The following is a 24920-nucleotide window of genomic DNA, read 5'->3' on the forward strand; positions in this document are numbered from 1 at the left end:
TCCCCACCTGTGCCTCGTTTACCCCAATTACCCCATCCATTTAACCTCCTGTCTCGTTCTTTCTAGTCGCCAGATCGTTGTACCTTGTTGTCACGTTCCAGCATTCCTTGTTTCCACGTCACAGACTCATAGTAAGACTAGATCCTGTTCTGGTTTTTGACCTTGCCTCTTTGCCTCACGTTTTTGGGATACTGTTGCCTTTTTTTGGATTGCCTGGCTGTGTACCGACTTCTGCCCGTATATGAAACCTCTCTTTTTTTTGAAACTGTCCATCTGTATTGTAGTCGTGCATTTTGGGTCCTGTCCTCTGTTCCGTTCATGACAGAAGGAAGTGGCCATAACATGGACCCAGCAGACTCAGACCCGGTGAGCAAAGCCCTTCAAGCGCAGGGTCAACACATCTCGAAGCAGGATGAGCAGCTTGCTGCCCTCCACCTTCATCTAACGGGACTGTCAGAGCATCAGCACACTCTGATGAGACAGGTGGCCTCACAGTTTGAAGTTCTACTAAATATGGTTAAGAAGAAAGAACCAGCTGGCACAGCACCCGATGCCGCCACTGTACCACCGTTTCCATGCGAAGCAGTCACCATGCCTCCACCTGCCACCTCCGCTGCTGTCCGCCCACAGCTCGCGCGACCGGAGAGGTTCTCTGGAGATTCTGGGACCATTCAGCCATTTATCACTCAGTGCGAACTCCAATTTGAGCTGCAGGCAGCTGCCTTCCCCACCGAGCGGGCAAAAATCGCTTTCTTCATTTCCCACCTGACTGGTCCTGCGGAGGCGTGGGCTACTGCTGAATGGAGCCGCAATTCCGCCGTGTGTCATTGTTGGGCTTCTTTCATAAAGACTATGGAGCAAATTTTTCAGTATTACACACCAGAACATGAGGCAGCTCACTCCCTTACAACAATTTACAACAAGGCAAGCGCAGGGTGTCAGATTAGGCGATTGAGTTTCGCATTCTAGCAGCTGAGAGTCAGTGGAACAACAGGGCACGATACATTTTTTCAAGGACTATCCCCCGCCGTCAAGGATCATTTGGTCCCACTAGACCAAGCCTAGCCTTTGAGTTCCTGGAGGGAGCCAAGGTTTTCACCAAAGTAGACTTAAGAAATGCGTATCATCTAGTCAGCATGAGGGAGGGGGATGAATGGAAAACAGCATTCAACACATCAACGGGACATTACGAGTATTTGGTAATGCCTTTTGGACACACTAACCGGACTGTATGTCACCCAGGCATTGCCAAAACGCAATCGGTGGTCGAACAGCGCTTTTGGTGGCCTAATGTTAGGAGGGATGTTCTCAATTATGTAATGCTTGCCAGGTATGTGCTGCTAACGAGCCCTCTCGTCAACGTCCTTCGGGGGAATTGCGACCCATGCCAATACCACCACTTCCTTGGTCAGACATCTCCGTAGAGTTTGTGACGGGATTACCGGCCTCTAAAGGAAATACCACCATTCTCACAGTTGTTGACAGGTTCTCAAAGATGGCACACTTCATTGCACTTCCGAAACTCCCCTCAGCTAAAGACACTGCCGAGTTGATGATTAACCCTGCATTCAAGTTTCATGTTTTTTTTGGGGATTGCCTGCCTGCGTACCGACCTCTGCCCGTATATTAAACCTCTCTTTTTTGAAACTGTCCATCTGTATTGGAGTCGTGCATTTTGGGTCCTGTCCTCTGTTCCGTTCATGACATGATAGGTTTAGAATGACTGCAACATCGATGCTCGTTTTGCTGGCCCGTCATGGCGTTTTGCATTGTGCGTTAGCTTTAAGCTAGCGGACTTTCCCGAGGCCAAGTTATGTGGTTGTTTTCAATGAACAATATGGAATTCTGATTGAAATTCGCGGACCATCTACTGCTCCTAAGTCAAATTTTTACTCTCAACTCAAGACAAAAACATTTAAGTCGGGTCACTCATGAGTCGAGGTACCACTGTATCATCATCCTCACCTGTGCTTTCTATTTCTTAAGGGCAGCTAAACTACCCCGTCTGCATGCTTTTTTTTTTTGGCGCATTCAACGATTGTTAGCCGTACTTTTATTTTGTCTCGCGCAGCTCAACAACTTGCATCTCCTTTTCATGTCCCACATGGACAATTTGCCTCACAATCACTTTTTGTGTGTGTATGTAAACAACTTCTTTGCCTTTTACGGCCCTTCAACACACACAAAGCCACATGGAAGGTAGGCGGAGGGCAGGTGGTGGAGGAGGAGGTGCGGTAGCCGTCCTTCACGTAAAAAGCAGATTCAAAGCATTCACGTATTTCATTCTGCAGCCACACACAGACACATAAGCGCAGTGCGTTTGGGACTATGGCTTCCACCACGTCGGGAGACGTTCTGCCCACCGGCGGCAGGATTTTCACCAGCATCCCCGACTTGTTTTTCATCCCAGAGTTTGTGAGTGTTTTTCGTTGCTTGGAATGTGCTGCAACTGCAGTACGTCAAGGCTGCGTTTTGTCCTCTTGTGGTTTGTTGTCTAAAGTTGTTTGGCTGCGCCTCGCCTTCAAATGAGGGGTGACAGTCGGTGTTGGTGTAGTATTTGGTTGTTAATGTTGAGGATTAACGAGGTCAACCGTCTGATCAATAAAGAAGTCAATCCTCGGCTTGGAAAACTGGGCCAACGCTTATTTAAAAAAAAATACATTTTCTCCTTTCTTTTTTTTTTTCTTTGAAATATATTTTATTGACAATGTAGTTTTATTTTTTTGACTATTATTTAAACACAATTTGTGTTTTTTCTTTTGTTTTAAAACATTAATTTAAATTGATAAAATGTATATAAATATTTATTTATTATTTTAAAATTTTATTATTTGTGAATATATTAAATGTAATTTATGTACATTATTATTTGTATTTGTAGTTACTGTACATTTACTATTTTATTTTTTACTATATTTTAATATAGTAACTTTTTTTTTTTTTCACTTTTTCACATTTTTAAAATATACTTTAGTTTTATTATTGTTTAGAATTAAATTTACTCTTTTATTAATAATTCTGTTAAATTATCTTTAATTCGTAGTTTAATTTTTATTCAAGAAATATGAGCTTTTATTTTTTTTACTTTCCATTTTAAATTATATTTTCTTTTCTGTTTTTATTTTTTAATTGTTAAATACACTTTATCTTTAAATTATTTTTCAGTTATCTTTTATTTTCTATTGATTATTCATTTTTGTTGTTTTATGTTTTCTTTACTATAAAAATTTATTTTATGATATAAATATTTATTAATTTAACCTTTGCAATTATATTTTACTTTGTATTTTTATGATTTATTTGCATTTTTCAAATATTTTATTTGTAGTTATTTATTTCAGGAAACTAACATAATAAATAATAAAACATGTTTTGAGAATATTTATATTTTTAGAATGATATATATTTTTAGATAAGTTCATTTGTTTTCCAATCATATTCTGTGTTTTCTAAATTATATCTTAGATGTATTGTTCAATTAGATTTTAATTGTATTTTTAAATTATTATAATATATTTTTTAAATATATTTGATTTTCATTATTATTTCTTACAATTCGTATTTTCTATTGTATTTTTAAAAAGATTTTTTGAATAATTTATTTATTTGTATACTTAAAAGCAGGATTTAAAAACAAAAAAATTTTAAATTTTAAACCCAGGCATTATACTGGCACCATGGCAACTAGTTCACTGAGAGTTGAGGCTCCTCAGTCACCATAGCAACAGCATAACACGCACATACACAGACATATAAAAATGTGAATATAAAAATGTGCTGTACCAACTACGAATAAAACATTGGTGCAGTTTGTGTATTGAGTGAACATTTTAGCAGGCTGGTGTTGACTTTTTGGCTCATGGTCTCATTGCAACGGTGACAAACAGACCATTTGACTAAACTAACACAGTTAAAACTTAAAACTCGTCAGGTCAGAGCTGAGTTGTCTAAGAGCACGAGAAATCTACAAAGCCACTACTTTTTTGGTTTGAAAGTCTTTGAACTATGCATAAAAAACACTACAGGGTCATAATTTGGAGCTAACCTTTTTTGCTTTTTATCTTTTAAAAACACAACAAAAAATGTTCTCTATATAGTTTAAATTCCAGCCCTGTTTTTAATTTTTATCCGAAAAAACCCCCCACAACAATAACAAAAAGTTATTTTTATTCGAACCGGGAAATTTGGACGCCATTTTTCTTTGGTGCCGTAAAAGGAGAAAGATTAAATCTGAAAAAAAAAAAAAAAAAAAAAGCTTAAAGGAAGGTGGGGGGGTGGGCGTAAATCGAAACCGGGCATTTCTCGTCTCCTTTTACGGTCGGATCAGTCCATCGAAGAACCTGCTGGCCTGGTTTTGGGACAAACGCGGCCCATGTTTGCTGACAACAAGCGGACGGACCACGGCAAGACGCGAGATGTTTGCTTTTGGCGGCGGGGATTTAGACGCAAGACTCAATAAAGACGTTAACGCTAACTAGGTTCGTTGTTTACGCCCCTGCTATAACGCAGATTTTTAAGGCATTCTTTTTCGTAATGAGTTTTTCCAGTACATCACAGACTTTTCTTTTCATTTTTATAATTTTTTTTTCCCATTTCGTTTCAATTTTTTTATCCGAGAATTTTCGGGGGTTAAATTATATATATATATATTTTTAATTCCAGTTATAATGTATAATACAATTATCGTCAGATTTTCGCTATTTGTGGTCCAGCCCGGTCCCAATCCCCGGCGAGTAGCGGGGGTCCACTGTTTACAGGCTAGTCCCAATTTCGAGTTGCGCGCCTTCAAAGTAATACCGCGTTACGCCACAACATGCCAGGCGGCACTGAGGTTTACTGGAAGGCATGCAGTGTAATTACGAGCGAGAAGAAGAGGCAGAGAAGGTTCTCTAGTAAGCTCCTGTAATCAACGTTTCCACAGAAGAGAGAAAATATATGCCTGCGAGTATTGTTTTATGCTGTTTGTATGCATTGATGCTCCGTGTGTGTGTTAAAGTAGCAGTTGTTTGTTTGCATTTACCGCAACATTGATGCGAATTTCCGTTAGCCCTCTATGACATTTCACGTTATATGTTAGCACTAAGCACTAAAATTCGTAGTTGTAGTTTCCCAAGAGAAAACCCAAATATAAACCCTAATATATATTTTCCCCAACCGGTGTTCATGGCCGCCAGGTGTTTGGCACTCTGGTGTGGATCCTGGTGGCGTCCACCCGCGTGTTCCCGGACCACCCTCTAGGCTGGGTCATGTTCGTGTCCGTCTTCTGCTGCGTCTTCACCACGCTCTTGTTCTTCCTCTACCTGTGCGGAGCCAATCAGAGCAGCATTTGCCCCGCCGTGGTAAGACACACCCACCGCGAACGCCGATTGGCTGAGAATAAAGTGTCATTGCTTAGCAACCATCGAGCGCAACGTCTGAATTCCGCCAAATTCCAGCTCAATTTACCCCGCAGGATATGTGCTACCATTTCTTGGCGGCGGTGTTCTACCTGAGCGCGTCGGTGATCCTGGCCTACATCACCGTGCTCAAGGGCTGGGGCGTCACCGTCAACTCCGGGGGCACCCTGTCCATTGTGCCCCTCGTCGGCGAAGGCCTCAAGATCTACAGGCTGGACATAGCCGCCGTGGTGGGATGTCTCACGCACACACATTTACCGAGCCCACGAAATTTGTGCCCACGAAAAACTCATTTGTGCCCCAAAAATACAAACTGGTGGAAAAATGACTTTTTTCTTGATATAAGCTTTTTTAAATGGATATTTTTTGGGGGGTTGTACAAGCTTAAATTGTTGGCAACATTTAGCGTTTTCAGCACATGTCCACCAACACACTGTAACTATAAATGTTTTTTTAAATAAAATGCGAAATGTATAAAACAAGCACTTTAGATTTTTTTTTTTTTTTAACCACAGCTTTACCACAGCACATCCGCTTTTTCTATGGCATCCAAAAATAAAAATCCAACAACCTCTACGTCAAATATTAATTAATATACAAACGCCCCCAAAAACGTTTTGGCTACATTTTGCCTAAAAAGGAAAAATCCAGATAAAATCAAACTTTTTTTTTGTCAGGTATATATTTTTTTCAAATTATATATATATATTTTGTAATATTTAAAAAAATAATAATGTAGGAAACAAGCGAGCAGTTGAATGTTTCTATTAATGTTGTTGTTGACATTGTGTCATTTCCACCTAACCAATTGTCCAATATGAATCTTTTTTTTTTTTTAATTGTAATTTTCGTCATACATTTTATTTCATCAATATAAATCTAGAAACAGTACATTTCAAACTCGATGAACTTGTGTTTGCTCTTTTGGTACGTGTAAGTAAAGTTTTGCACGTTTAAATGACTTTAAAGTCGCGCGAAATGTTTTTGGCCTGTATAACATAAATAGATAACGTCATTACATAAAGACAATTCTTAAAGGGCCAGCTCTGTTTTTTTATTTGTATTTTTCTTGATTCTGATGGCCGAATACTGACCTGACGTTGATGTGCTCGTGTGTGTGTGCGTGTGTGCGATGTCGTCCAGGTGATGTCACACGTGTCCACGCTCCTCTACTTCCTGCACGCCATCTTCTCCACCATCCGATGGAAAAGAGCCTAAAATGGACCCCGAAAAATATGTCAGTCGCCTCAACCTGAACACAGAACCACTTATTCATATTTTTTATAATAATAATAGTTATTATTATTATATCTATATATTTTATATAGCTGTTACAGACAAGTTACAAAAGTCACATGACTGAATGAGCAGCAAACAAACAGATTTGATAAGTTTTACTTATCAAATCCCAACATTATACTAAATGTAAAAAAAGCATAATTTCTTTATTCAGTTCTGACCACCAAAATTTTGTAGGATTTTGCACAAAAAGTTCACAATTGGTAGGAAAAAGAAAAAAAGCCATTATTATTATGTTTTATTCCCAAAGAAGGTTTATGAAAATAAATCCAATCATTATTTAAAATGTTTTGACAATTTTAATGATTTTTTTGAAAATGAAGAAACATTAAAAAACAAATTTAAATAAAGAAAAACAAAAAAAAACACAAAAAAAATATATTTTTTTTATGATTTAAAAGAATGTTGGAAATAAAATGGGGGAAAGAAAACCCCTCATTTTGGACACAATTTAGCTCAGTTCAAATATAATTGAAATATTATTTTACTTTTTGTTACACATATATTAACATAAAAAATAACAAACAAAATCCATGAAATTCTTAAACCTTTGCTTAAATTTTGCATTTTTAGCACTGCACATCCGCCGTGTACCAACTGAAAATACATAATTCATTCGTCAAAGATTTGTTTTTAAATAAAAAAATAAGAATATAATAAATAAATAAATAAATGTCTTTTAAAATGTAACAAAAAAGCAACACTTCAAATTTTAGCAAAAAAAATAAAAATAAATGTATCCCAATACCTTAATGCCATCGCCGCTTTGAAATGTGGGCTAAAGTTAGCATTTTTAGCACAGCACGTCCATTTATGAAATTAAATGTTTAAATATGATTTCATATGACTTCACTTTCTTTTAATGATTTCCAAATGTTATGAGAAAAATAATTTACAAACCCAAATGCCCTAACCAGTTTTTGATCAAATATTTCACAATTTTAATGCAGCGCGTCCACCATTTTCATCTATGAGATAAAAAAAAATTTTTTGGTATGATTTTCTCCTAAATTCTCATGAGAACACACTAAATACACCTCGGATCATCATAATTTTGTAAAACAGATCAAGTTTTTTTTTTTTTTTTTTTTTTTTTTAACAAAAAGCGAGTTAGATCGATGAAACCAAATGTCTCCAATATTGCTTCTCGTGACTTTTGGTTCACCTTGGCGATGCGTGTGCACAAATACTCCGGATTTCATCATTTCATGTTTACAACCAAGATGTAAAACATCCTCAAGCTTTTAACCCTGCTTTTTCTTTAAATTTTTTTTTTTTTTTTTTTTTAAAGGATCAGACTTTATATGTCGTGTATGGATGAATGTTCCCACGGGATTGTTTGTTATTTGTCCGAAAATGCTCACTGTTTGTTTGATTTCACTTTACGGCTATATTTACAAATCCACAATGTGAAATAAAATAATAAGTAGTCTTCAAAAGTGTCTGTGGACTATTTATGACTATGATAGCTATGAAAATGTAATATTTCATATATCTAAATGTTTTTAGAAAGAAGAGAAGACAAGTGAGAGTCCTTTGCGTCTCACACATTGCAGCGGAGCTTCAGTAAAAATCGACGATGTTTCTTTGGAACTGGGAAAACGTCAAAGTCCAGTAGTCCGCGCAAGTCTGGTGGTTACGAAGAATTGATTCACGAAAACAGAGGAACAAATTAATGAGATTGTCTAGGAGAGACAAAACACGAACTTCGACGAAATAATGTCATCTGGGACAACCCCTTTTCTCTGATTGGCCAATCCTGGATGGGCTGATTTCTAATTGTGTCACAAGAGCGACCAATCTTTAATGATGTCATGTCTGGACTTTCTTCAAAGGGGAACGAAACGCTCCCATCTTTTTTTTTTTTTTATAGAATACATTGTATGCGCCAGCACGACTCAAAACACAGTACTCTGACTAATATTGCGACCGCGGTATAAGAATTAAACGGAATAGTTCTTCAAGGTACGGGGGCCGCCATGTTCAGCGCAGACGTTGAGCCTACTGCAGCACGTTGCCTGCTGCATTTGATTTAGCCTGGTTTGTTCAAAACGGATCGGTAGAAAGTGCAACTGTCAGTCTGTCAGCCTCAAAGGTAAGCGCGTGCGTTCATTTTCACGTATTTAAACTGCTTTTTAGAAAAAGTCCGCCAGCTGTAGTGAGCGTAGCGGGCACTCGCCTAGCAGCTAGCGAGTCCAAAAGTCGAACTCAAGCCAGCCGCCGCAACGATGTATTAACGGTAACGTGTCGCCAATGCGCTGTGAGGGTTAACTTCAAAAATAAAATCCTAACGTTGCTGTCCAATGGATTATAGGTTGTTGAATATTTACCAACTCTTGTTTTGTTGGTAAATAAAGCGGGCAGGTAGGACTGACGCGCGTCATATTCTCGCCAATTAGCACACTCGCGAGACTAAGAAGATGTAAGCGAGTAGAGACGATGTTTTAAATGTATGTCAGAATAAATATTTTGCAGATTTAGGTGAACGGCATCAGATAAAGAAGATATGCCAAAGGTATAAGCGCAAGTTTTGACAATTTGGGTTAGGTTCTCTTTTAATGTCTTTGATTTTCTTTTCTTTTTTGTTTGTATCTCTCTTTAATGGCATCACACTTTTAACACAACGACAATTTCACTTGAAACCAGGCTTCTTCTATTATTTAAAAAAAAAAAAATACAAACATGGTACACCTACTGTATGGGCTTTAACGTTTATATAAAAGGCAAAGGATTACCAAAAGGAGTGGAAAAGACAGCGCGCAACTAATTAATGCTAAAAAGCTTTGGTTATAGCTCTGACAGACATCTGCGTGAAAGTACAGATTACGCGTCAAACTTTTACGTAACTTAGTTAAATACAGAGCAATTCCAGCACCCGTCGACGACCTTGACTGGAGGTGAAGTCGACATAGCGAAACGTAATGCGGACGCATTGAGACCGAGACGCTCAGATGTGACGTCGGCTAGCTCGGGGCGCTGGGATGTAGCGACCCACCGCGTTCTTAGAGGAGCTACTGCGCGAGTCAAAACTTTTGGCGAGAGTCAATGGATAAAGATTGCGTCACGAAATCAGACAACGGAAACGAGCGAAACAACTTTACTCCTCTTTAACTATTTATCCTGCTCATCTAAAAATAGATAAAGATCTATATGAAAATATTTTCTGATAATACTTGTGTATAAAATTGCTTTTATCTTCAAGGAAAGTAATGGGGTGACCACCGTCAGTGGTGGGGCGGCGCCCTAGCGCCCTCTATTGACCAGCCGCGATACTGCCTTGTTGCCTTAAAAGCAATTGTCGCTGAACTATTCGCACTCTTTGGATTGTTTTGTCCCGTGTGTAAAACACAAACAACAGCACAACAATAGCGATATTCTATCTGACTTCATTGAGGCCCCGGGGCCACAAAATTTCACCTTAGCGGCTCCAAAAAAAAAAAAAAAAAAAAAAAAAAAAAAGGGGGTGTGTGTGGAGATGTGGAAAACACCAACAATACCAGAACAGGTTTGGCAACTCAATTAGCCTCACTGGCATTTGCACCTGCTCGCCGCTCCTCTAGTCCCCGCCGACCAGCACAAAGAAACGCGACCGGCTATTCTGGGATGGCGGCGACCGCCACTCGGTCCGTGGGAGGTCTGCCCAGCGGACTGGCAACATGCATGACGCCGCCGGATATGTTCTACCTGCCCGAACTGGTGAGTCACCCGTCATAGATCACCACATCCTCTCTACGAATGACGCTACTGTGAAACATGCTTTTAGTTGGAATATTATATTATCACGATACAGTATTTGTGACTGACGCAATTTGGGTGCGTTCAATGTTTATACATAAACACGCTGCATGCCGTCATTGCTGTCTCGTTTGTGAAGCCTCTGGAAAGAATTAAACATTTAAAAAATGTAAACAATTTTAAGAAGGCATTCCAGTAAGACATTATTAGTTTGATTATTATTATGATTTATTTATTTTTTAAAGATATTATCTATATACGTAAATGTCAAATGTGATTCTGGATTTTAACCATGTGAAAAAAGCCACAATTTTAACAATTACGAACTTAAATGAAACTTGAAAAAGTTATAAAAGCATCCGGAAGAGTCTTGATGTTCTTTTAATGAGTCCATTATTAGACTTTGTAAGGAAAGAAAGTTCTCCATTGGACAGAAATTGTAAGAAGAAAGAATATTCCGGCATGTCTGGCTCATAATGGGAGGTTGATTTTCATTGTGACTACATTTTGAGCGTCCGGTTCTTGGGTGCAGGTGATGGGCGGTCTGGTGTGGATCCTGGTGGCGTCCACCCACGTGCAGCCCGCCAACCCTCTGGGCTGGGTCATGTTCGTGTCCGTCTTCTGCTTCGTCACGACCCTCGTGTGGGCGCTCGTCTTCGTGGCCGGATGCCACAAGAACGCCCCGGCGTGGGTCGCGGCTGTAAGGCGCACGCGTGCGGGGGGGGGGGGGGGGGGGGGGGGGGGGCATGAGAACCAGCGTGACACGGGAATGAGATTGGAATGAAAGGAGAATGATTTGAGTATTCCGTGGGAATGAGACTAAAATAAGGGCCATGATGGGAATGAGACGAGGGTGATATGAAAATGAGGATGAGATGAGAACGACGTGACAATGAGGTCAGATTGGAATAAATGGAGAACGGGATGAGATTGGAACGAGGTTAAAATGACATGAGGATAACATGAAATTGAGGATGGGAGGAGAATGACAGGACAGTGAGGTGAGACTGGAAGCAATTGAGAATGAGATGAGAATGGGGGATTACATCAAACTGAGATGAGGTTGAAATGAAATTAGGGTGAGATCAAATTGAAATGAGATTAGAATGAGATGATATTAGATGGGGGAGACATGACAACGGAGAAAGATGACGTTGACGGCAAGGAGAACGAGATGAGCATGTGATGAGAATGGAATTGTCATTGGGGATAGCGACGAGATGAGAATGGTGATGAGATTGTCGTTGGGAATGAAAATAGATCATGAGATGGGGAATAACACAAAGTCGGCACGAGAACGTGATTGTGACGAGTTGAGAGAATGAGAAAGACAAACAATGATCATTCAGACTGACAGGAGAGAATTAGATGGGGAAGAAAGATGAGGATGGGGTGAGAAAATGATGATGGAGAATGAGAATCAAGATCCTTAGACTGGAAAGAGAATGTGAAATATGGTTAAGAAAACAGCGAGAATGATCTTTAAACCAAGCGTGGGATGAGAATGAGATTTCAACGGAGAATGAGATGACAATGGGGTTATCGTGGAGAAGAGAAATGAGATGAGACTTGGATTGAAAATGAGAATACACGAGATCACGAGAATAGGCGAACAAAATGTGATGAGGAAGACTGAGAATGGAATGTGGGATGACAATGAAATTATGGAAAAAAAATTAAAAAAAATAACAAAAAATAGCATGGGTTGAGAATGAGATTATCGTTGGGAATGGGAATAGACATTTAGTGAGGAATAACACCAGCTAGTGACGAGAACTTAATGAGATGGAAATGAGCTAAAACACGAGAACAGGTCAGGCCACGAATAAATGTTATTTCCTCTCGCTGTGTGTGTGTTAGGATTTTGTCTATCACGCTTTGGCCGCGTTGTTCTACCTCAGCGCCGGAGTCAATTTAGCCTTCATCACCTTTGTTATGAAATCAGCAGACTTCAGAATGTACCAGATTGACGTCGCCGCTGTGGTCAGTTAGAACATTGACAGTACACACACTAGCTTCCTAAGAATATCGATTCCATTCTTAACTCGATGCCAATCGTGTTCCTGTCGTGTTGTTGCGTGTTTCAGGTGTTTGCCTTCACGGCCACGCTGCTCTACTTCATCCACGCCGTGCTGTCGTCGATGCGGTGGAAAAACTTTTGAAAAGACAACAATCATCTCATCGATCAACAGTTCAATGACCTTAAAGTTAGCATTTCATAGCTAGCCGGCGATAGCATTTTTCGGGCTTCTTCTCGATTGCTTTTAGATTGTGGACAAATAAAACGAAACATTTCCGTCTGTCTTGTTTTTCCCACAGACACTGAAAAGTCACCAATTGTTGCAAGCGAGCGTATAAAGAAATAGTTTAAATAGCCTGTATGCATAGCTACAAGCTTGAGTCGAATGTTTGATCGTATATATATTTTTTTTTTAATTGGATTATGTGGTGAATATTTCACATACCACCAGAGGGAGCCGACGTACCACTACCACACTGAGAATTACTCTACTTCTCAATTTGCCCAAATGCGCCCCAATCCGAAATGAAATTTTTCTCGTATCCCTCAATAAAGTACCCAATATATTAGAAACATGATTAAATTAATACCTCAAAAATTAAGCATGACCTTGAAGGCCAAATTTTCAAGGATGAATCAAGAAATCCAGTTAATGTTCGAGCTGCATTTTATTTTTAATGCACATTTTGGAAAGAAAGATGAGCGTAGACAAGGAAGAATGTTGCCTTGTGACATGTAATCATGATTATTATTATATTATACAACTAATTTACATAATTAGAAACTAAAGACCTACACAAATGAGCTTTTCACACATTAATTGCGGTTCTACCAGACGGTGCGCTTGACGCCCGCCCAGATGGAGCGTTTGAGGCCCTGGGCGGCGCGCACGTCGTCCCAGTGCAGACGCGTGTCGGGGATCTCGTCCTCGGGCTCCGGCCGGGCCCGGGCTCCTTCCTTGGGGGACGCCACCACCACGGGCAGCGGACCGCGCTCCTGACGGAACTCCACCACGTGCAGCTGCTTCTTGTCCGCCAGCGTCTGGTGGGTTTCCTGCGAGACACGGCGCAGCCATTAACGTTAAATACGATTGGTACATTAAAAAGCTCTCAGGAGTTATTGCTTGTGAACTTGAACATTTCGGGAACTAGACGGTGGCGTTCCTCGATGTTAGCATACAAGTCTAATTAATTAAATTAAAATAAAGGATTATAAATAAATACACAATATAATTTGAAAATTATTATTAAATATAACACAATATATGCAATACTTTAATACATAATAGGGCAATATACAGAAAGTACTATTCAAAATGTCTCGAGATATGGTATAGAAAACATTGTAATTAGTAAAAATTTAATATAAAACAAAAAACAAACCTTGTAATTAAATATAAAATACAAATATGTATATATCATTTATTGACTATTTTGAACAATTGAAATAAACTCCTGAATTACTTATGACATGATAAAACACGTTTATTACTGTTAACCACAAATATAATGTAAAATATTCTTCTCAATGTTTAAATAATACGAACTACAAATATTATTTGTATAGTGTATCCATTTTTAATGATTAAAATGAGTAAAAAAAAATAAATGGTGCATGATAAATATTGATGATCTTTATTGTTAACTACAAATACAATGTAAAATATGTTTTATCAATTAATAACAATTACATATATATATAATAAATGACTTCAAATTTACTAACAAATGAACAATAAATTATTACAACAGATTTTCTTTCTTTGGCAAAAAGTATTTTTTTTTATACCAGTACATTTTTGATGATTTTACAGTATTTATAATACTATATGACTATATAGTATAAAAAATTCAATATTTTCAATTATAAACAATGTAATTGCATACATTGTATAATTTCAAATCAAAACAAATCTAGGTTTTACATCTTTATCATAATGCGCCAGGGCTCACCTGCTTGGCCAGTCCGGAGAAAAGCGCCCTGGTGATGTTGAGCAGGTTGACCGATCCGTCCACTTTACAGTACATGTCCTTCAAGCCGATCAGCTTGCACAAAGTGATGACGGCGCGGTGACAGTGGAGGCCGTAACCTGGGAGTGCACACCGGGAAAAAGTCGTAATTTTTTTAAAAAATTGTTTCAACTTCAACAATAAACCCTTTTGTTCCATGACAAAACTTGAGTGAGCACCTTCATTCTGTTTCTTCATACGAAGCGTCGTCCTCTTGAACTTGGATTCGATGTCGTGATAAACTGTCAAAAATAAAAATAAAAAGAAGCCAAGTGTTTTCTTTAAGCTGTTTATTGCCATTCCAAGTTGATGTTAAAGATAAAACACACTTTAAGTAAACCAAATAACTTCGCCTTACGAAAGTCCACTAGCTTAATGCTAACACATAATGAAAAACGCCATTGACTGGCATACAAAACTAGCGTCGATATTGGGGTAGTTAAAAACCCTGAAAACACCCTATTTGTGAACAAAAAACACGTCACTATTACAAAATATTGTTTTCTTTACTACCAAAATGCATTTTATTCTCATTTTAGGGGGATGGACCTCAATCCTTAAACTGCATATGTTGGTATTGTGTGCATGGAATAAATTTGGTGCACAGAGTTTGAGACAGCTAAATGCTAAACAGTTAGCGATCATGATTAGCATCGGCACGCTTGCGATTACCATTTTAGGTTAAAAAACAAAAACGCTAACCACCATTCAGCTCAGTCATTCTTATCATGTTCTACGTGCATTACACATCTAACGATGTCTTAAAAATCACTTACAGACGCTCCTTTGTGGTTTTTGGCAAAGTTTATCATTGGCCCAACACTGCGTCTGTCTACAATAAATGTCCGTGTGAAATATGGGTTCCGGCGGCGCAAACACAGTTCTGGGTGGAACCTTTTATTTGTTCTCTCTCGGCAGAGCTTTGAGGCAGAAATTTTGTGTCAAACTATTTTTTAAGTCGACTTAGCAGAGTTAACCCCCCTACTTTTCATATTGCTTATGTCATTTCACTTTGTGTCTGCCCTCTATTAAAACCAAATATCTTTTGTTGTCTTTTGCTATTTGCTTTTTCTGTTCCACATTATCCCTATTTTTCTTGTGTTTTTCATCCTGCTGGGTGATGTCTTTTAAAAAAAAAAAAAGAAAAAGAAAAAAAGACATTTAAAATGCCAAACAAAGAGCTCTTAGGAACATTGTGTGCCTAATGAATCATACATCATGACTCAAGCAGGGAAGAAAAAAAAAAAAAGAAAAAGGCCAAACCTTCCTTGTTGCTCACTTTGTTATGTCATTGTGTTGAGTTGACGGACAGCAAGGCAAACAAAAAGCCTTGCTGACGTCCTCAATGGCATTTAGGGAGCCAATCGCACATTTTTTTGTCAATTTCACATTGAGGCATACAATTCTGAGACATTTTTCCGACAGTTTGGTTCTCAAAAGTAGTGGCTGACAATGTCAGTGTGTACTTACTGGTGTGGTTGTTGTGTCTTTCTATGTAGTACAAGTAGTGGATGGCTCGATTCTTTGCCTGTGCAAACAGACACACACACACACACAAAGTAGCAATTATGATTGCAAAGTCAATAAAATACATTCACAGGCATTTCAATAGCTGCACAACACATCTAATTCAAGAGCTGTAAAAAAAAAAAAAAAAAAAAAAAAAAAAAAAAGATTCATCTTTGAACACCACCACAGGTCAATGACCTCCACCAATAAGTTTAAACGCTTCAAAAAACAATGTTCAATGTGCTCATAACGTCCAAAATTAAAGTTCTAATCATTGCCCTCACCTTGCGGAGAGCTGTGTTTCTGTCTGCCGCCTTCCCCAAGGCAAAACCTGCACACAAAATGGATTCGCCGCATTCACACATTATGACCTTGTTACCAAAAAAAACCAAACAAAAAACAAAACAAACAAAAAAAGTTAAAATAACTGATGATTGACAGCTTTTGAAACGCTCTTGTATGATTCATTCATGTATTTATTTTTATTTTAATCAAACTCCCACACTCAGTTCTGGTTCTGCACTGAGAATCCATCCCGTATAGACCGACTGGAGAATGGTGTACCACAGAGCGCTGAGCTAAGTCCACTTTGGATTCAAGATGGAAAACAGAAAATTGTCTTTGTTACTGATTGAGCCAAAATATAATTCACATAAAATGAATAATATACTAATATGTCCTAAAAGGCATTGAAAAAATAATTCAAATAGTTATTAGGACACAACATTAGGTACACCTGCACCACTTATGACTTTTGTGCAAATCATGTAACCTTTTATTATTATATTCTTTAATGTTTATTATTGCGACTTGCAGCGGTGGGCAACTGTAGTGCAGTCAGGTGTACCTAATGAAGTGTCCAGCATGTTTATACCTGCGGCGCCTTGGCCGTTGCCCACGGCGACCAGACAGCTGATGGACCTCTTCCTGCCTTCCTTGGCCGTCATGTTGAACACGCTCTTCACCTACGGGTAATGACAATCGCTAAATATGGGTGTGCGCATATATAGTCCACGGACAGCTAAACAAGTGTAAAAAGGCGTGACAAACACTAGGGGTCAGCAATGATACACCGCAGAGAAGAGATCTATGGGACAAATGCCACCCGGTTCTCATGCGTGTATACAGAATGGATATATAACGGAGGCTAGGTTTGCGATAAATTATCTTTGATATTTACGAAAAGATATGTCAGGCTCACCGGAAACGAGTCCGACTTACTGCCGGATATGCGAACCAAACTCTGACTCTGGTCGTACAGGGACCGAACAGCCCGTATCAGGGGGTTCGGTACCGAGGGACACCATTGAATGCCTTCTCCAAGTCCACAAAACACATGTAGACTGGTTGGGCGAACTCCCATGCACCCTCGAGGACCCTGCTGAGGGTGTCGAGCTGGTCCACTGTTCCACGGCCAGGACGAAAACCACACTGCTCCTCCTGAATCTGAGATTCGACTTCCCGACGGACCCTCCTCTCCAGCACCCCTGAATAGACCTTACCAGGGAGGCTGAGGAGTGTGATCCCCTTGTAGTTGGTGTGTACCCTGCGGTCCCCTTTCTTAAAAACCACCCCAGTCTGCCAATCCAGAGGCACTGGATGTTGCAGACATCGGGGGACAGTGCTTTCGGCTGGCCTGGGAACGCCTCGGGATCCCCCCCCCGGAAGAGCTGGATGAAGTGGCTGGGGAGAGGGAAGTCTGGGCGTCCCTGCTAAAGCTACTGCCCCCGCGACCCGACCTCGGATAAGCGGTATAAGATGGATGGATGGATGGATATGTCAGGTTCCTGATAAATTGTCTTTGGTGTTTACAAAAGATATTTGGGACGTCAAAGATGTTAAATGGTCTTTGATATATGTGGGTACTAACTGATTTTTAATATCAGGCAACTGCTTTCCCTCCCCGATTCTTGATTTCATGGTTATGCCAACTCAAGTAATTCATTTTCTCTCTCATCTAACGCAACTCAAAGTCGTGTTGCAGACTCGCTCTCATTCAGCCACTTTGTCCTCCTCTGAGCGAGCGAGCGAGCGACACAACTTTCAAGGTTGTACGTTTCACGGATGAAAAGGAAATAATGAAAGGAAATATAATTAACTCAAGCAAAGCAGAAGCGACAGACACAAGATTGGTGGCCATGGACATCACCGCTCACTGCGCTGTCTCCGTTTCATCCCACTTTTTGTGTACTCCTTCCTCACCCATTCCCTTCTCTCCATCCTCACCCCCTTGCTCCTTTTCTCCATCCCCCCCTCCTATCCTCCTCCCCCCCCCTACTCCTTTCCTCTACCTTGCTGGCTGTATTCTTTAATGGCATGCCGGTGTCATCGTCCTTGGGAGTCCAACCTTTTTCATTTCATTAGGCTACACTGAATGTGCGCACACACGTATACACACACACACACACACACACACACGCACATGCACACACGGCGAAAAGCACTTGCGATGCTAACTTTAAGTGGCCATCGGGGGGAGTCTAACTCCTACGGCAGGGCTGTAGAAGATCCATCAATGGAAAACACACACACAACCTAATCGTGTGTGTGCGTGTGTGTCTAGAAGCACGCGCGCGCACACGCTGAAAGAAGCAGGTTGAGGGACACCCATCCACACCAAAAAAAAAGCAAATGAGAAAAATAGCAATAGATTCAATTTAAAATCATATTACCTCGTTGTGCAAAATTATGCGTGCGTGCGTGCGTGACCTTGAGGCACGAACTTAGTTGCATCAAGTAGCGCTAATAGAGTTAAGGTTACGTCCTGTTTAACATGCGCACATCCATACGCACAGTACACATTACCCTTCCATACGCACACACGAACACAAGTACAGATACGCACACACATGAACACGCACACTGGGCTACACACACTGTACATTACCCTTCAACCTACACACACACCCCTGTCTCTCTCGCACAAAATGTATATCTCTTTTACATTCTTTTGTCTTGTCTTTTCTTTTTGCACTTAACAGGAACAATCTACGATTGTTGGCCAAAGGCACTCACCTCAATGACACGAGAGTCGAAGTCTTCGTAGGTCTCTGCCCCCAAAAAATAAAAAAATTTAAATTAGCACATATAGAACAGTCCAAGCTAACCCAGAAAAATACCCATGAGCCCTTTTGGCATTGCTCTGAGTGACCTCTAAAAGCGCCTTTCTTTGAGAAAAACAGCTGTGTGTTCCGTTTTAATTAACAGCAAACAAAGGATGTCCTTAAAAAGATGGGATAACACACACATAGACGAGCACACACACACGCACACACACACACACACACACACACACACAACCATCTGCGGTGCTGATCAGAGGCAGTTCCAGCTCGGTGCACATCACATCCAGCGTGCAGGCCTCTTGTGGATTTCTTTTCCCTCACTTTATTTTTACAACCTGAGAGTGCTTGTTAGCGGTGGGGGCACCAGAGCGGTAAAAAGGGGGGAAAAAAAATAAAGAAAAAAGTCCAAGCAAGAGGTGGCGACAAGCTTTGCAACGCATTTGTGAGCCTTCAACCTCAGTTACATATTATATTATGTAAAGACATGACTAGTATTACTATAGTGCATTATATATGCATGGACGTGCATCCACTTGCTGTTAAATTGCTTTGTATTACATTACTTTGATCTATTATATATATTCTGCATTATTATTATAACATTAGTTTTATTACATTTTATTTCCTTTTCCTTTTTTGTTTAAAATGTAATTAAATATTATTATACAAGTATTCTTTAGGGTCACAAAGAAAATACATACCAATTCAATAAATGTAAAAAATGTTTACAAATCACCCATAGGGTAAAAAACCTGATAAAATATATAAAGTCTAAACACGTTTTTAAAAATTTTATTTTACAAAAATGATATGTATAAAACTGCATTCACACATTTAAAGATATGTCAAAATGTTTCTCTTAAATAGGGTTAAAAGAAAATCTGCAACAATTAAAATACACATTAAAAAAAATAAATAAATTGAGAAATACAATAAAATTAAATCAAAAGCATTTTAAAAATCTATTAAAAAAATCCCCTACAATGGGAAAGTAAATCAACACTTATTGCTTTATCAAAACAAAACACTATGGCACTATAACCATATCAGAAGTCTGAAGAAAGTCATTTGTAGAAAAGGCACCCCAGCAACAATCGTCAGAGGAGTAAAAGTAAATTATACTGTACATGTAGGTTGGGAAGGAAGTAATGAATGAATAATGTAAAAAAAAAAAAAAAAAAAAAACATCAAAGTTACCTCCGTTTGGTCCCGGATCGGGGGCCCCAAGGCTGGTGCCCCCCCAAGAGTTCCCCGTCCAGCCTCGCTCCCGCTTCACCTTCATCTTCCTCTTCCTCTCCCACTCGTCACGCTGACGCACTTCAAGGGAGGAAACCAACGTCAGCGCATATTCAATTTCACACCATGCACATCAACACGTGTGTGTGTGTGTGTGCGCGTCTGTGTGTACCCAGTTCAGCTTGCACTTCCTGCTGCTCGGCCTGGCCTCTGCGGCTCACACTCTGCACGGTGCCGTCTTTTAACACTGGCGCATTCAGCCCGGGCCACAGGAAGCCTCCGTGCCCTACGCGGTCAAGTCAGAGACAACACGCGTTCACTTTTAAACTCTTCGCGGTCCGAAGTGTTCCTCACCTTCTCCGATGTTCTGGCCTCGGTTCAGGTCCCTCCTCAGCTTGCGTTTGGTTCTCTTCCCTCGACCCTTCCTGGCGCCGGCCCCCGACTCGGCCAGCACGCCTTTCCACAGCTCTTCGGCCGTCACTGTGCAGGAGCACGCAAGCAATGAGGACACGCGTTACAAAAGGATCGCATGATAACATTTGAATTCCCTGCGCTGCTACGAATATACAGGTTGAAAAACACAAGATGTGGCCACCCCGATCCTCTGATCTCAACCCTATTGAGAATTTGTGGAGCATCCCTTAATAAGGATGATCCAAAAAAAAAAAAAGATCTTTTTGTTCTTATACTATAACACAGAAAATACTACATATTTTACTTTAGTAATAATAATAAAAAAAAAATAATAAGAAGAAGAATTCAATATAAGCCTGCTTGAAACTACAGTCACACATTTAAAGGTATTTAAAAATAGTTTTCATTTGAACAAGTGCAGAAAAAAAACTGTGCCCATTAAAAAGAATCAGTTTTACAAATGCAAAAACGTACCTAAAAATAACGAAACATTAAAAACAATGACAAAATTGTAGTTTCGCCCATTAAATAAATACATTTAAAAAACTCAATACATAAAACCACAGTCACATCTATGCAGATGTTTTTAAATACGGACGACAAAGCTGTCAAAATAAATCAACATCCATGTCATATTAAAATGTAAAAAAATGATTTATATGAATCAGAATATGTAATTTTACACCAAAAAAATAATAACAAAAAAGATGATTATAGACACGAAACTTCCATATAAGATAATTGCCTTTGTCAGTGCTGCTGTTTTAGTTAGCGACAGTTTAAAAGGGCTCCTGATGGCAGCATTTGTCCTTACACTTGTTGAAAAAGCTGCCGTGTCTGCTTGGCTGCCAACACCCGACGGGCACAAGAGGAAGTGCGGGGGACGCTCCACTGAGCAGCTGGGATCCGTGGAGGGCGCCCCCTACTGCTCGGAGGGGAGCTGCACCTGAGGAGAGAGACAGCCGTGATCGGACAGACAAAACGGTCAGTCAGTCTCAATGAAAGTGTGCGCTTTTGTTTTCGTCTCCACTGTATAACGAAAACTAAATTACAATGAGCAAAATAAACAACAAAAAAAGAAAAGAAGGAAAGGCAGCCGCCTTAATATTGGGTGTACTATTTTGTACAAGCAGCGTAATTACGAACGCAGATCATGACTGACACATTATGCAGGATTTTCCCCGATTCATAAACATGTTAAATTTTTAATCACAAACACAGAAACGTCATAAAACGGTCATTAAATAATCAAAACAAGGGAAATAAATGACAAATACTTCACCTCCAACGGTGATACGGAGGGCACAACACACGCGTATGGCCGCCGCCATGTTGGACTTCCGACGGGTCCTCACAAGGCAGAGGCGAGGTGGCCGCGCTTCGCCTGTTTAAAAACAAGAAACAACAACGTACATATCTTTTAAAACATTATTTCTATTAGAATTGCACGTAGTAATTATTGTAAGTTTGCTAATTGTATCACTTTTTTGTAATTCATTGTATGTAATAATTTGTAAAAAATCAAAAGTCAGAAATTACTACTCCAGTACTACCGAGGTGTCCGAATTTCGCCTGTTCAGAAAAAGGGTGCAAATATCAGGAAACATTATGCAAATCATTTTTTATTATTGTATTTTAATTTGGAATATTTACTATTAGATTTTATTGAGTTTATAATTTATATTATTTCACCACTAATTTGAAATAAAATAAAAATAATATAATATAAATACAATTACATGAATCAAATAATTAATGGATAATTATTGTTGATAAATTACTTTTTTAAATTAATACCGCCATGTTGTATTTATAATGGTCCTCAAAATGTGGAAGTGAGGTGTCAGGTCAAAAATCTTTCAATTTTACTTTTGGTCACCTAATATAAGTATTGTATTAAGTATTCTCATTTTGACAATTTAATCACTCATTTAAAATTAAGTATATGTTTAATTTTGAAATAAAAAATAAATCAATGTAAAAAGTATTTTTGTGGGGGTTATTTAAGTATTGTTTTGTACTTAATTAAAAATACATGCAATTTTAAATTTTAAAATACCTTCAGTGTTTATTCAGTGCTTGTGTGGGGGTTCTTTGGGTACTAAGGCTACTTCCACATTCCCAAAACAATAATCGAGAATTCTAAATTGTCCGTCGGTGTAAACGTTTTTTTTTTGGTTTTTTTTTGGTCTAAATGTACCCTGCGATTTGCTCACCTGTGCCCCCTAATGAGTATTGAAAACATGGACACAATATAGAAATATGGATGGACGGTAACATGAATGACATTTGAATCCTTTTAGCTCTTTGCTATGCGAATAAGAAACCTGAAGAAAATAATTTTACAGGCTTTTTCACTCGGCGGCTTCTGTGATGACTGACTGCTTATGCAAGACCTTGCCGAGCCTCATTTTCCCCCTGTGGCATCAATTATCCCATCAAGAGACGAGGAACAATTACAACATGCAGAATAAATTGAAGTCGCCAAGGGAGACGACATTAAGGGAAATTGCTACCAAAATGCTGCAAATGAACACATTTCTGTTGCTCGAGTGTCATGCAATGTGTTGAGTATTTGCAGATGATTTGTTATTCATCACCGGTGAGCAAACATTTGTAAAGAAGGGTGACATCTGATTTTGAAAACGGGCAGATGGGGAAGGTCATCTGCAGTGGAAAAAAAATAAAAAAAATCTAATGTGTATGCAAAAATGTGTGAAATAGTTTATTGTAATAGTGAAATAGATCATCTTTGTTTCTAAATTTTAGTATTGCTAATTATTTAATTATAATTGTCAAATTTTATTTTCATAATAAAATAAAAATTAAATCTCATTTTATTGTAATTTAATGATCGTTGACTAAACAGTTAATTGACAAAATAAAGAAATGTTAAAGGTGTATACAAAAGTGTTTTAATCATATTACTTACAATGAATCATTTAACCAATTATAGCGTGAAGTCAATGAATAAAAAAAACCAACAAATTTGTAAATTTAGGGAAATAAACGGCTAAATTGACTCTTGATAATGTGAATGACCTGTAGGCCGGATTAACAAACGTAGTGGGCCATATGTGGCCCCAGAGCCATACTTTGGCCACCCCTGATGAAAATGTCGCACCGGGAGTTCGTGACAGCGTTCGTTCTTGTCATTCGAGCGCTTTTTTTCCTCGCGCGTGCAGCAGGTTCGCCAATCAGCATCCAGCCTCTGGACGTGATTGATGGTAATTATGCGACACATTCGACAAGCTGCTTCCGCAGTTTGAGAGGCGTGCGAGGGGGGGGGGGGGGGGGGGGGGGGGTGTAATCACGGGCGCCCACGCTGCGACGTGGCAGGCAGGACCTCCAAAAAAATAATGCTTGAAATTGTTTTTTTTTTTTTCTTCAAATGGCAGCTCAATCTCAGGCTTTTAAAACAAGGTTGCATACAAAAATAAACTTTGTAGGCAATACAGTAAGTAACATTTTGACCCAAAAAAACCCCAACAACAACAAAAAAAAACTATTAACTGTACAAGCATGTCTTAAGTAACATTTTATATATTTTTAAAAAAAACCTGTGTTTTAGGTAATATTAAAAAAAAAAATTATGAACTGTATTGGCAGTTTTAAGTCACATTTTAACAAAATGTTATTAATGCTATAGGCAATGTTTTCAAATGTTATTAAAAATGTTTTTGGCTATTCATGCTATGTTTTCAGTGACAATTTAACAAACAAACAAAAAACTTTATTTACAAAATCCATTTATAAACAATACAGGGAATGTTTTAAGTAACATATTAAAAAACTTTTTTTCAATGATACAGGCCATTTTTAAGTCACATTTCAACAAAAGATTTTTCTCAACAAAACTAATTTATAAACGTTATGAATGTTAACCAGCAAAATGTGATGAAGGCAATTTTAACATAAAATTGTAACCTTCCAAAAACTTTACTAACTATACAAGTTATGTTATAATTAACAATTTATTAAAAAACTGTTTCTTTTTTCGCACTGTAGATGCAACATTTTAAATAAAATTGTACAAAAAAAAACTTTGAGAACAAAATATATATTGTTTTAAACAAAATACATTCAGTGACTGCTCAGGTAATGTTTTAGGTCAAACTCAAGGCCCGGGGGCCAGATCCGGCCCGCGAAAGCAAAGCATGTGCATCAACTCCTGTGATCTGTACCAAAATTTTAAATTGTCATATGTAATAAATAATGTTAAACTATTGCAAGCATT

At 38.8% G+C, this 24920-nt stretch overlaps 2 protein-coding genes across 2 annotated transcripts; one reads left to right on the top strand and one right to left on the bottom strand.

Moving 5' to 3' along the window:
• The first annotated feature begins 2258 nt into the window (after positions 1 to 2258).
• Positions 2259 to 12726, top strand: LOC133485923 (uncharacterized). Its single transcript, XM_061790317.1, has 9 exons — positions 2259 to 2415; positions 5175 to 5339; positions 5453 to 5626; positions 6540 to 6608; positions 9095 to 9117; positions 10118 to 10391; positions 10963 to 11130; positions 12291 to 12413; positions 12518 to 12726. The coding sequence occupies exons 1-9, from the start codon at positions 2329 to 2331 to the stop codon at positions 12590 to 12592; spliced, it is 1158 nt and encodes a 385-aa protein (XP_061646301.1). The 5' UTR covers positions 2259 to 2328; the 3' UTR covers positions 12593 to 12726.
• Positions 12727 to 13099: 373 nt separating this feature from the next.
• Positions 13100 to 22057, bottom strand: mrps5 (mitochondrial ribosomal protein S5). Its single transcript, XM_061790267.1, has 12 exons — positions 21966 to 22057; positions 21498 to 21629; positions 20624 to 20749; positions 20442 to 20555; positions 20231 to 20350; positions 18984 to 19018; positions 16843 to 16933; positions 16253 to 16299; positions 15930 to 15987; positions 14639 to 14701; positions 14403 to 14539; positions 13100 to 13503 (listed from the first exon to the last, which is right to left on the bottom strand). The coding sequence occupies exons 1-12, from the start codon at positions 22012 to 22014 to the stop codon at positions 13279 to 13281; spliced, it is 1197 nt and encodes a 398-aa protein (XP_061646251.1). The 5' UTR covers positions 22015 to 22057; the 3' UTR covers positions 13100 to 13278.
• Between the last annotated feature and the right edge of the window lie 2863 nt (positions 22058 to 24920).

The sequence above is a fragment of the Phyllopteryx taeniolatus genome, chromosome 11, assembly GCF_024500385.1.
Source record: "Phyllopteryx taeniolatus isolate TA_2022b chromosome 11, UOR_Ptae_1.2, whole genome shotgun sequence".
In the NCBI taxonomy this organism is placed as follows: Eukaryota; Metazoa; Chordata; class Actinopteri; order Syngnathiformes; family Syngnathidae; genus Phyllopteryx; species Phyllopteryx taeniolatus.

Coding starts and splice junctions, on each gene's coding strand:
- LOC133485923 (XM_061790317.1), top strand. CDS start 2,329: ATGGCTTCCACCACGTCGGGAGACGTTCTGCCCACCGGCGGCAGGATT. Junction 9,118..10,117: donor ACTCGCGAGACTAAGAAGAT/GTAAGCGAGTAG, acceptor ATTTCACCTTAG/CGGCTCCAAAAAAAAAAAAA. Junction 11,131..12,290: donor CCCCGGCGTGGGTCGCGGCT/GTAAGGCGCACG, acceptor TGTGTGTGTTAG/GATTTTGTCTATCACGCTTT.
- mrps5 (XM_061790267.1), bottom strand. CDS start 22,014: ATGGCGGCGGCCATACGCGTGTGTTGTGCCCTCCGTATCACCGTTGGA. Junction 21,630..21,965: donor CCTCCGTATCACCGTTGGAG/GTGAAGTATTTG, acceptor CTCTCTCCTCAG/GTGCAGCTCCCCTCCGAGCA. Junction 19,019..20,230: donor CGATCCGGGACCAAACGGAG/GTAACTTTGATG, acceptor TTTTGGGGGCAG/AGACCTACGAAGACTTCGAC.